Genomic DNA, 12015 nt, shown 5'->3' with positions numbered 1-12015 from the left:
GTCCAAAGCAGGCAAGCCATTCTTACCGCTCTCTGTTTTCCATTTAGACAGAGATTTTTCTATTCTAAAAAAGATCTGAAGATCTGAAGTGAAACAGGACAGAACTTGCATGCTTTGGACAGCTATGCTTCTCCTGGGCTAAGAAAGACTGAAGCCTGGAGTAGAGCTGGGCTGGAAACTACTGATATAAGGGAAAATAATGAAAAAGGTCAAGGTTGGGGCAATAATGCAGAAGACAGCTGAAAGTATTTATTGTGTGTTTTAAACCCAACTCAGCCTCATCAGATATTCATGGGGTTCTATACATGATGTCAGGGGTACTCTATTAAATATTTAAGTTGTTGAACTCTTCAAGCACCTGCTCTTTATTTCCTAACGTTGGTCATTAGATTTCTTTGGAATGACCATGATGCGTTCTGGTGCAAACGGGCATCAGGAGACTCTGCAGCTACACCAGTAGAGGTAAACTCAGGGCTTCAGTTCACCAGACCTGTGGATTTTTCTCACTCATCGCAATCCTACACCAAGATCCCAGATTACGCATGCACAGAAATAAAGCGTCTTTCTCCTGCGGGTTGAATTGTGCCACGAAAACCAATGTCAGGATGATTCCGAGCTTATTTTAGCTGTTACGACGCTTACAAATCATTTATGACCGCTAGGTAATAGGATCTTGTTAGTCGTCGTCAGGTGACAGATGACACGGAAAGCGTGGTCTTTTCCGGGCCAAGTGGATCAAGCAGAGCTGTCACCCACGTTAAAGTAGCGAGCGGCCCTGCTTGGTGCATAATTTGACACAGCGGCCTGTCCTTTGAAGCGGACAATAAATAGTCTCATAACAGCTAATCACATTATGCACCATTTGTCCTGCTTAAGTGAGATGTTACAACACCTTCTCCACAATCTGAGACGTGGCTGCTGCTGCTGTTGCTGCACACACGCCAACATGTGCAGACCTCCTGCAGAGCCGCTACGGGTGTCTACCTCTGCGCTGCGAGGCGCTTGCGTATACCACTGAGCCTCCCTTAAAGTCTCCATTGTCCAAACATAGTGTGGTTTTTTCCTGCTTGTCTGATTTGATAAGAAATTATGTCATATTAATTAATCTCACATATCAAACATGCTCCTTTAAGAAAATGTAACTTATAAAATTTACTTCTGTTTTAAATATTTTGATCAGGTGACCAGAGCGCACTTTTGGAAATCGCCTGCAGCGGAAAGCAGAGGGTACCAATATACTTTCTGGGTGTTTCAGTTTTCACCTTTCTCAGGAATGCTGTGGACGTGAAAAGCTCCACCGGATTTCAGTTTTGCGAGCACTGGTTCAGAGGGACGAAAGAGTTAACCGGGGGGAGGGCGCCTGCACGGGGGCGTTTGGTATAAAACCACCTCAAGAGCGCACAACAAGAACAGCGTGTGTCGGTAGTGTGATATGGTTTCTCTCCACCAGCGGCCTACGACTCCTTAAGAGACGCACGCGAGCCCGAGTCTTCCGTTTCTGCGGGGTCCGCAGTCCCGCGCGATGGATGCGCGCTGTTTATGAAGCAGACACAACTCCGTCGAGAAGTTTGAACAGTGAAGAGCTACTTTTTAAACTACCTGCACTTTCTTTTATTCCCTCCAAAGTTAGGGCTCACCGGAGAATGCGCCGGTTAACGCGGAGTGCGCACATGACGAGAAATGCGTAAAGCGGCTGAGGTGGAAGTTGGGGAAACTGAAGCATGAGGCTCAGCGTGTGGGGGAGAAACGGGGCTGCAAGTTTCCCGAGCTCGGAGAAAGGAAAGCGTTAATGCTGCACGCTGGATCGGCCCTGCAGGATTCGCTGCACCGCACTGATTGGCACATCAGCGTTGGCTCACCGCGTTTGTCTTCAGATCAAACTTTGTGAACCTTCAGTGAGAGGGACAACCTTCACGCAGGACAATACAAACATCTGCAGAGAACAAACACTGGATCCAAACTAAAACCTCTTTCTCTCTCTCTCTCTCTCAACTATTTTTGCTGCCCCACCTCCGCTCCGTTTCCCTTCATTCTTTGTTATTTTTTATTTTTATTTTTTTGCAATTGTGATTCCCGAAGTGGCTTCGAAGTGGTGTTGCGGCTCCTCGTCCCCGGCGGATCCGGAGATTGGAGTCTCTGCACCGGGAGGAGGCGGAGTCGGAGCTTCGACCACACCGCGGGCTCCAAAGAGCGGTCGCGTCAAGAGGATGGTGCGACTGGCGGCGGAACTGCTCTTGCTCCTGGGACTTCTTCTCCTTACCTTGCACATCACGGTGCTGCGGAGCAATCCGCTTCCCCAAGGGAATGTAACTGTGAGCCTGGATCAGAGCACAGCGCTTACAGAGGTGAGTGGGGGAAATCTGTGTGTAGCCTCGTTGCTGTTTGTTTGTTTTGTTTTGTTTGTTTTGTTTTTCCATAAGGAGACATCTTCAGGGAAATTTGACACTAAATTTGGGAAATCTGAGGGGTGTCCGCTCGCAGATAGTTCTGATCAAATGTTCATATGAGTATGCAGCCCAGGTAAAACAAACCTTCATTACCTGGGGGGGTTGTCCTGTGAGTGAATGGAGATTGACATACGCACGGGATGTCCCCCGGGGATCTGTGGTGAGCCAGCCGAGGGGTAGAAGATGAGGCAGGGTCAGAGATCAGTGCCTCACACCAGACACACCTCCCTGTTGTCGGGGATTTAAATGCTAGCTGCAGGCACTCCTCTGTCATCACGGGCTCATCACTGTCATCCAGGCCAACACTTGATAAGGCAGAGAGGTCAGAGCTGAAGCCCTAAAGGTGCCCACTTCCTGCCCAGGGTGTGTTTGCAGGAAAGTCATGACATTTACCCGCTTCAGGTCAAACCTTAAACTTCACTTTTTAAATCTGATCCTGCGTTTTACACCTATTAGTGTAAGCAAGACTGTAAAGTTTGGAAATCTCAAGACACTATGGTCAAAAGACAGTTTTGCTAAAAGCTTGTGGTCCACTTTAGAACGTCTTGATGCATTCTCAATCATCCAGGAAAGTAAATCTCCAAAAGTTGAATCTGTTCATCTGGACGTAGCGTTTTGTGGGAGAAACGTTTCATCACTCATCCAAGTGACTTCTTCAGTCTCAGCTGACTGCAGTCAGCTGAGACTGAAGAAGTCACTTGGAAACGCTACGTCCAGATGAACAGATTCAACTTTTGGAGGTCCACTTTAGAAGGTGTCCCAACAGAAGTTCACTGGAGGAGACATTTGTCAACACGACAGCACTTAAGGCAGGTTTAATGGTTTTAACTGCCCATTTTAACATAAAGCATAAAGCGCAGAGTCTCCAGCAGAGCCCCAAATCCTGACCTGCGGGTTAAGACGGGTCTGGGATCAACAGGCTTTTTTAGAGAGTGTTAAGCATCCTTCAGCTGCTTTTTGATGTATATTTAGCATGCTACTGAAATACTTTGTTCTTCTCCTGGTGATAAATGGGTATTTATGCCTACTGGAATGGTATCCCTGTGTAAATGCTTTAATGGGGCTTAGGGGAAATGAATGGAAAGAATTTTTACTTCACCAGATCACTGCCATCGTTGTGACACCCGCGTATATGCCAAAACAAGCCCGTGTTGTGTGGGATATAAGGCCATGCAAAGCTGAGGAAATATTCCAGGAATTTATTGAATATTTGTCACATGACCAAATGCTGGATCGGATGAGGAGTAGCAGGGAGTTTCTCCAGCTGAATCGCAGTAAAAATAAATAAATAAACTTCATGCATGTCAACTTATATTCCAGCTTCAGGATCCCGTTTGGCATTTGTCCAGATTTACAAGGGAGAACGTGGCCTGTGACGAAGAAGTCAGACGAGCCTTGAGGTTTCTTTTTTGTAAATTTTCTTTGCTCACGAACGCTGCGACTAACTGCAGATACGCTTCACTGACCCTCCACTGAAGACCCTGATGTCATCTTTCAGCCGTGCTTGTCACAGCCCAAGGGGTGTATTGTCATCCCGAGGTGTCATATTTAAAGTGCCATTCACAGAAGAACAATTGGCAGGATGCAGCTCCATGCACCTGAAGTGGAAAGAGAAAACTCTTTTGTCTGAGGCCTATTATCATCGCTGGAGCAGGAAGGCCACTGTGGCTGCGGGAAATTAGTTAAATTAAAAAATGAAAATGCATGCAGTCAGATTTTATGAAATTGTGCTTTTCTTTTCAAGAGGTCCTCCATGGCTTGTATCTTCACCGTTTCTTCATGTAAGCAAACATTTGGGTACGCCATGTGACTAGGGAAAGGATGATTTTCTCTTCCACCTACAGAAGCGTAGTGTTGAAAAGCATCTGGCACAATGTGGACGGCCTTCATTTCCTGCCAGCTTCCCAGGGGGAAGGACCCCTGAGTTGCTCCCAATTGAAAATAGAGTCATGCCCCTTTAAGCAGCCCTCACAAAGTGAAAAAGGGGGAAGCGGGAAAAGAAGAAGAGATACTGTGAGGATGTAAAGGGGGTGGCTTGTGTGTGCAAGTGTTCATTAATGGCTTTTTTTGGGGTGGGGTGGTGGTGGGGGCATCCTGGGAGGCCCCCAGATGAACCAAAGATTGTGTGTCACTTTTGATCTTCAAATTAAAGCATTTTACTTTGTCGAGGCGGATCTCAGATGAGTGATCAGGAACACTGCTGATTTTTTTAACATTCAAATGAGTTTTTTCTGTGTACTGTTACTGTATGAGAGCAAAGTTAGACGTAGAAAAAAAGCACATTCTTGGAGTGGCAAGTAGGGAAAAAACATAAAATCAATAATTTGGGGGTGTAACATTTCATGACTTGTCCTTCAACACTGCCGAGCTCATAACACAGAAATCTAGAGCGATAAAAAGCAGCTTATATTGGTGACCGATGATGTCAGAATGCTGTTCACATGCTAGCTCAATAGCAGTCAGAAAACCATCATCTCTGCTCGTGGCACCAAGGAAAGCGAGAAGCCGGCTGTTCAAAGGCAAAAGGAAAGCATGAAACATGAATTATTAAGTCAAGCTGATGGCTGCAACTCTGTTTGGGAGGACGGCCAGAAAAAGTAATTGTTTCTTTGGTCTTTGGTGGCAGAGAGAGAAACGATAAGACCAAGTGATTTGTAAATAACAGGGATGTTGAAGTGAAGTATCTAAAGGCTGGGAATTCCACATTTTTAACTTCTGTATGTGATCTTAGCTCAGTTTTTAATCTACTGCAGGTCTACCACATGTACAGAGACGCAATTTGCCATCACAGCAAAGCAAAAACTCTCCTTCCATTTTCTGTGACATTTGAGCAACAATCTTTAAATAATCTAGTCTGGAAACTATCTTTAAGCTGGCTCTTACTGCAAATGGATACAGTGGAAAATTTACTAAATACAATTTGATAGTAAATGACTGCTTTTATTTTTAGTGCAGCACAATAGTTCACATTTATTTCAGTTTGAAATGGAAAAAAATGGAAAAAAGTTCTGTAATATGGTGCTTTCCCCCCCTTGTTTGCAATATAATTAATGTTTAAGCCATAGATTAGGTGGAATTAGTGCTGATAAACTACCAATATTTGCCTATACGCTGCCAAACTCTGTGTTTACAATCGAGTTGCAGCTCAGCAAGTGTCAACACTGAGTAGCAGTGACTCCAGCATAAAGGAGAACATGTTAAAGATTGACTGTAAAGTATTCATATTTGTGTCAAGACTAGATAGTAAGTCTGTAAATACCCATAATATGAAACAACAGAAGATTCTGATATGACTAGACGGCATAATTGAGGAATAATCTCTTTGTAAACACAGCGACTGGGTTTTCATGGTTAAAAAAATTTATTTCTACCTCCATGCTTTCTTTTGCAAGACAAACACGTGGGGAAAAGTCATTTTTGTGCTTTGATTAACCGTCTTAGAGTCTTTGGATAAGTTTCCATAAACGATGAGTTGTAGGGAAACAGCAAAAAAGTAACTTTTCGTAGCATTTGTATAAAAAAAAAAACAGGTGGCCTCCAAGATAAGATCAACCACACCTGTTTAATTTGTTTACAGATGTGTGCTTGCATTTACACAGTGGACTGAAGCTGTGAGTGTTGCATTCAGGGCTGCCCCCCCTCCTCCTCCTCCTCCCTCAGCGGGGCTCAATTACAGCCACTGAAATCTGAAGACTGGGAACTTGAAAGGCAGGGTTATCACATGGGCATCTCAAAGTCCAAGTACTTGTGATACATCCAAAGAGAGCCCTGTGATGTTCGCATAAAGGGTCGATAGCCGACGCTGCTGGAATGATGTTTTCCAGTACTGAGCTCTCCGCCGTAATTGGCTGGTTGTGAAGACGTCTGTGGTTTTTAGCTGGAATCTCCTTTTTCAGAATGTCAAATTTTACAATTGTGGACATAAATTGTCATTAAAAACTTGTCGTCATATGTAAGTTATAACCTTTTTTGTGTGTGTGCGGTTCGAAGCAACAATTTAGATGCATCTGCTCTTCTTTCTCAAAGTTATGGCCAGCGGTATAATCGTTGTAATTAAAGCAATCTCTCAAATTAAGAGATGGGATTTGAACGTTTTAAAATTCTTTGAAATCCATTATCACATTATCTCCATCTGGTTTTGAACTAAGGAACGTAATGCTCAGTGGATGTGGAAGTCTTTCTGTGCAGCCGCCTCGCTTGAATACAAGTTACATTTATAATCCTTCCTCCCTTGCTGTGCCGTTCCATTTACAGCGCCTATATTGCTCCGGAGTGCACCTTGGCTGGACACAAACAGCTCCACTGGGGGCTTTTATACCCACCACAATGTGGCTGAGCTGACACTTTGTCTGTGACTGGCCACCGCAACCGTACAGCGCCGCTGCCATATTCTCAGGCTTCAGCCTGGCCACAAAAACACTAGGCAGGAAGAAACGGGACGTGAAAAAAGAAAACAAGGAGCGTGATTGATGGCTTTTTTTGATCTTATTTTCTGCCACCCCACAACGGGGATGATTGCCGACTGCTTATGGCTGCCCGTCCAATTGCTCCTTCTGTGCATACCTGATAGGGGACAAACGCCTCAAGTGTCCTTCTGGGATGAATTTACAACACTCCTGTCAGTGCACCAAATGTTTTTCTGCCTACAAGATGGCAGATGTAATTATTTTTGCAATGTTTGCTTAGGTTTCTCTGTGTAGCCCCAAAGCAGGAAAACCATAGGTCCTACATGGCTCTTTTCTCCCAGCCACCATCAGCACATGCTATATATGTCCATGTTATATTTCTATGGTAAAGCAGAAGTATACTCTGTCAGTTAAAAATGGAAAAATATACAGTCTAGCTGTGACATTGGCTCTGAATGCAAGTTCTTGACAGATTATATTTTGGTTTAAGCAGGCAGACACACAGAATGTTTATCCCAGTGGCTCCTTCTTTCTGGGCTCCCAGTAGTCCACTGTCTGCAGGATTTATGACAGAGGTCATGGTCGAGTGAACCTCTGTCAACACGAGAGATCAATCTTAATGTTGCTGAGTGTGCAAACCCTGGATTTCTTACATATAGGGCTACCTAGTTTTTACAGCCAAACCAAACCAATTAGATTTTTTTTTAAAAGTGATGACAAATTAACATTGCCCTCCTTTCTGTCTTCAACAGAACAACATAAATGCAAAAAGCAGCTCCTCAGCCCAGCTGGCCTCTCAAGACCGACGGTCTGGTCCAGAACACCGACTGGCCCATCGGCCTGCAACCCTCCCCTGGGCACAGGGCGGCAGCGTACACAAGGACGGCCCCGGCGCTTTCCTCCTAGATCTGCACAACTTCCCCGACCTCTCCAAAGCTGACATCAATGGACAGAATCCCAACATTCAGGTAAACGCACGTGTCTCCCCATCTGCCAGCGTGCTTTGCCGCTTTTTGCCGCTTAAGACAAGACTACTCAAGCACACAGGACAGGAAGATCAAACAGGAAGAAGGAGAATAGTTTAGCGCACGTCGTTAACTCCCTTCTGTCGCCTTTCCTCCTTCCTTTTGCCCCCCTTGTCCCCTTTCACACTTCCTGGCTCGCAGCAAAGCTAAAGAGACACGGTGAAGCCTCACGTCGATCATAATGACAGCTGAAAAGCAGATGCTAACCGGCAATGCTTCACTGCTACGTGTGATGGGAGACAGACAGCAGCTTATGTAAATGTGCGGCAGACCCTTGCCCATAAGTCCCTCAGTGATGCAGATGGTCGAGTAACCGCTGCCATGTTTAAATAATTCTCCTGTCTAATCTAGCAAGGGGGTCTTTCCATTTCTTAGGGCATCGCTGCCAGATCTGAGCACGAACAAAGTGTATTAACATCTCAAGATGTGGGAAGAGAGCAGAGCAACCAATTGAGCAAGGGCGTGAGGCTATGGGAGAAGGGGGGTCGGGTGGGGGGGTGTCTTTGATCCTGAGATTCATCTGGCTTTCATGGTCTGGAGGAGGCTGAATCGCCCTTTGAACTCTGTGTTTAGGTGGAGAGAGCCCGAGAGGTGGGAGGGTGACTGCGGGGCAGGGGTAGAGTTCCCCCCTCATCTGGGAGGCACATGTGTGAGGACAGAAAACAGGGAGTGGGTAACTCTGTGTGTCGGGGTACCAGAAAGTGCCACCATCGATAGATCAATTCTTACTGACTTTGAGTCGACTTCTCTTAATGCAGGTGACCATTGAAGTGGTGGATGGACTAGAGGGCCATGAACCAGAGAAAGGCCTCCGAAAGGAAACCAAGCCCAACTGGGCTTCGCCAAACTGGAGAAACTGGTGGCCTCACACTTCGTCGTCGTCCTCTTCCTCCTCCTCGTCTTCCTCCACTCATCAAACAGAGGAGAATGAGCGCTCTTATGGGAGCAACACAGAGGACAGCAACTTCCTCAGGCCACCGGCAGATTGGGACAGGAGGGGAAGCAAAGCTCAAACGGAATATGGTGAGGATTACAGTGTGTGTGTGTTTACAGGGAAATTTATGCACACTGCACAATATTTGGCCGCGTCTTATTCGAGCACTGGTCCTCGGCGTTTCCACACATGGCTGTCGTCTGACGTGGAATCTGTAATTTGCAGATTTGCTGATTTAAGCTGTCACCATAATAAGTGCAGTCATCCCAGGCGAGCCTTTGGGAGCCCTTGATTGAAGCCTTTAACACTCTTTTATGAGATGGATTCCTCTGTGTTGTGGAGCTCGCTATGTGACACGGTTTAAACGCCTCGCTACATCAAAGTTCGGGAGCAGGAGCCGGGCCAGAGGCGCCGTTAAAGTCGCCACACCGTCCTCGCAAGACTCTCCCAAAGTAACCCCACAGATAAATCTGCCGGTGAAGAATTTACGCTCGCTGTCAGGCAGTATGCGTCCGGCCCGTGTTGTAGCATGCCCAAACCAACATGGTTGAACAGGAATGCGTGTGCTGTGGAAAATCTCATTTTATTCACTTGCACTACAGTGATTAGGCTGCCAGAGATATAATGTTTTTTGTTTTTTTGTAAAACCAAAGCCCACGTTTAATGTTTCTGGCTTATCGCTGTGGTCAGATCTCATTCGTCGGTCATTTCATACCACACAAATGGACGAGGGAATATTTTATCATCATTACTGTCTCGGCTTTAAACTTTATAAGCATAATTGTGGACAGGCAGTGAGGATCATCCACTCAATCGTCTCATCTGTGGTCTCAGCACAGGTTATTATCTATTTTTTTCCTTGATTTTTGGTTAGTGTTGGCACCCAGCTCTGTAATATGCTTTAAAAGGGAGAAAGGGCAGCAGTAGAAGAAGCCTATCTGGCCTGTATTCATACAAAAAAAGCTCATAATGAGGGGCAGATGGCAGCGGGGGGCCTATAGGAAGGTTGGAACCAAGCCAGAAATACTTCCACCTCAAAATGCCCACAATAATTCTTCTCATCAGTGGAGTATGGCTTTTAAGATGCGTGTGTGCATGTGTGCGGTACAGCCATGGTGGTAGAGGAGTGAGGTGGTCGTAGAGCCTTATGTAACTGTTTCCATGTATGTGCATAACGGTGATGGGCTCAATGATAATTGAACTTAAACAATAATTTCTTCCCATTTCACTTCCCATTTTCAAACTAATATATCACAGACAGAGCAGCTCAGTGGCATCCGGTGCTTCTGTGCCTGGGATGCTCAGGTAGCAAAGAAAACTTTGATTTTTAAATTGTCTCCTGGATGCACAGAAGCTTTGTTGGAATTTCCAAAATGCTTTAACTGGCTCACTGAAAATGCACTTTGACACAATAATTTTCAATTAGCACAGAGAGCACGTGCATGTGGATAGATGAGCATATGTTGTATGTGCTTTGAGGAGCACACTATAGAGTGAACCCCCTCACTTGCCTGTATCCAAAACTGTCCAGGCTAGACTGATGTAAGTTCAGCATATGGCCTGCAACAGGGCTGAGGATCTTTCTTTCTTTCTCTCTGATCCAAGACTACATGGATGGAGAGGGGGACTGGAGTAGCTGGTCAGCGTGCAGTGTCACTTGTGGAAACGGAAACCAGAAGAGAACGAGGTCATGCGGTTATGCCTGCACAGCCACTGAGTCCAGAACTTGCGACATGCCTAACTGCCCAGGTAAAGTCTTATCAATAGCAGACAAAAACCCACATCACTAAATACATTATTCATAGTAAGGACACATGGTATGTATGTCCATGTGTTGATTTAGTGGTCTTTCATCTTTTGATCCAGCTTTCACTGTACTTTCATCTCTCTGAAGGTATTGAAGATGCCTTCAGGACAGCTGCTACTGAAGTGAGCCTGTTAGCTGGAACAGATGAGTTCAATGCCACAGAGCTCTTTGGAGTTGGTAAGATTTTTGCCTCCTCATGTGTTACTCCACACTATCCTTCATTCAGATGTTCTTACTCTATCAAAGGCATTTTCTTCCATCTGGCAGCAGTGCTCCTGCACACTCTCAGCATTCCTCATGCTCGCGCTGTGCTCCATTACTGTGCAACAGGACAGGAAGAGCGCAGCATGCAGCTGCCCACTCCCTCTTTGCTTTCTGTTCTTAATAAACTCAGCGAGCACACCTTGATTTTAAACATCTCACTTCTGGTTTCATCCTCTGCAGTTGGAAAGTGTTAGAAATTGTGTCCTGATTTCTTCCAGACACAGACAGTTGTGAGCGCTGGATGAACTGCAAGAGTGATTTCTTGAAGAAATACATGACTAAGGTGGCAAACGACCTTCCCAGCTGCCCTTGCTCTTACCCGACCGAGGTGGCTTACAGCACGGCAGACGTATACGACGCCCCCACGCGCAGAAATTTCCGCTGGAAAGACGCCAGCGGTCCCAAAGAGAAGCTGGAGATCTACAAGCCCACGGCTCGTTACTGCATCCGCTCCATGCTGACCCTTGAATCCACCACGCTGGCTGCGCAGCACTGCTGCTACGACGACAACATGAAGCTCATCACCCGCGGCAAAGGAGCTGGCACACCCAATCTAATCAGCACAGAGTTCTCTGCCGACCTTCACTACAAGGTGGACATCCTGCCTTGGATCATCTGCAAAGGAGACTGGAGCCGCTACAACCAGGCCAGGCCACCAAACAATGGGCAGAAGTGTCCAGAAAACCCTCAGGATGAGGACTACTACAAACAGTTTGAAGAGGCAAGGGAATTCTAGCCCGCAAAAACACTGCCCATATATCCAGCTAAACCTCAGAAATGGCGCTGAAACCTTTTTTAATTCTGTTTTAGGTCAATTAACACATGAACTTTTAGGCTCTGAGGACAGACATACTGCTCTTATTGAACCACAAAGAATTCTAACAGAGTCAGAAACCATTTTTTTGTTTGTTTTTTCTCACAAGGAACTTCTCTCAACATCATCACAACCAGGTGTGAAATATCACGTCTTTTTTATTTGATTATTGTTTTTATTATTTTTTTACACTTTTAATAAATGAAAATGAAATTTTGTCAGTAATTATGTTGCCAATTGTAACTCGAGATTTGGTTACTAAAGGGAGGACTGACTTCATATTCTTAAAAGGGAAAACTGTCATTGTAGAACTGTTTT

General features: G+C 45.5%; 1 protein-coding gene across 1 annotated transcript; it reads left to right on the top strand.

Annotated features, from left to right (window-relative positions):
• Positions 1-2110: 2110 nt before the first annotated feature.
• Positions 2111-11822, top strand: ism1 (isthmin 1). The gene is made up of 6 exons (XM_063491604.2): positions 2111-2345; positions 7606-7821; positions 8637-8901; positions 10418-10561; positions 10707-10796; positions 11102-11822. Exons 1-6 carry the CDS (start codon positions 2208-2210, stop codon positions 11617-11619), a joined length of 1371 nt encoding a protein of 456 aa, XP_063347674.1. The 5' UTR covers positions 2111-2207; the 3' UTR covers positions 11620-11822.
• Positions 11823-12015: the final 193 nt, after the last annotated feature.

Source organism: Pelmatolapia mariae, linkage group LG13 (assembly GCF_036321145.2).
Source record: "Pelmatolapia mariae isolate MD_Pm_ZW linkage group LG13, Pm_UMD_F_2, whole genome shotgun sequence".
In the NCBI taxonomy this organism is placed as follows: Eukaryota; Metazoa; Chordata; class Actinopteri; order Cichliformes; family Cichlidae; genus Pelmatolapia; species Pelmatolapia mariae.
The sequence above is the reverse complement of the archived record's forward strand: the minus strand, read 5'-3'. Positions and strand labels throughout refer to the sequence as shown.

Coding starts and splice junctions, on each gene's coding strand:
- ism1 (XM_063491604.2), top strand. CDS start 2,208: ATGGTGCGACTGGCGGCGGAACTGCTCTTGCTCCTGGGACTTCTTCTC. Junction 8,902..10,417: donor CAAAGCTCAAACGGAATATG/GTGAGGATTACA, acceptor CTCTGATCCAAG/ACTACATGGATGGAGAGGGG. Junction 10,562..10,706: donor CGACATGCCTAACTGCCCAG/GTAAAGTCTTAT, acceptor ATCTCTCTGAAG/GTATTGAAGATGCCTTCAGG.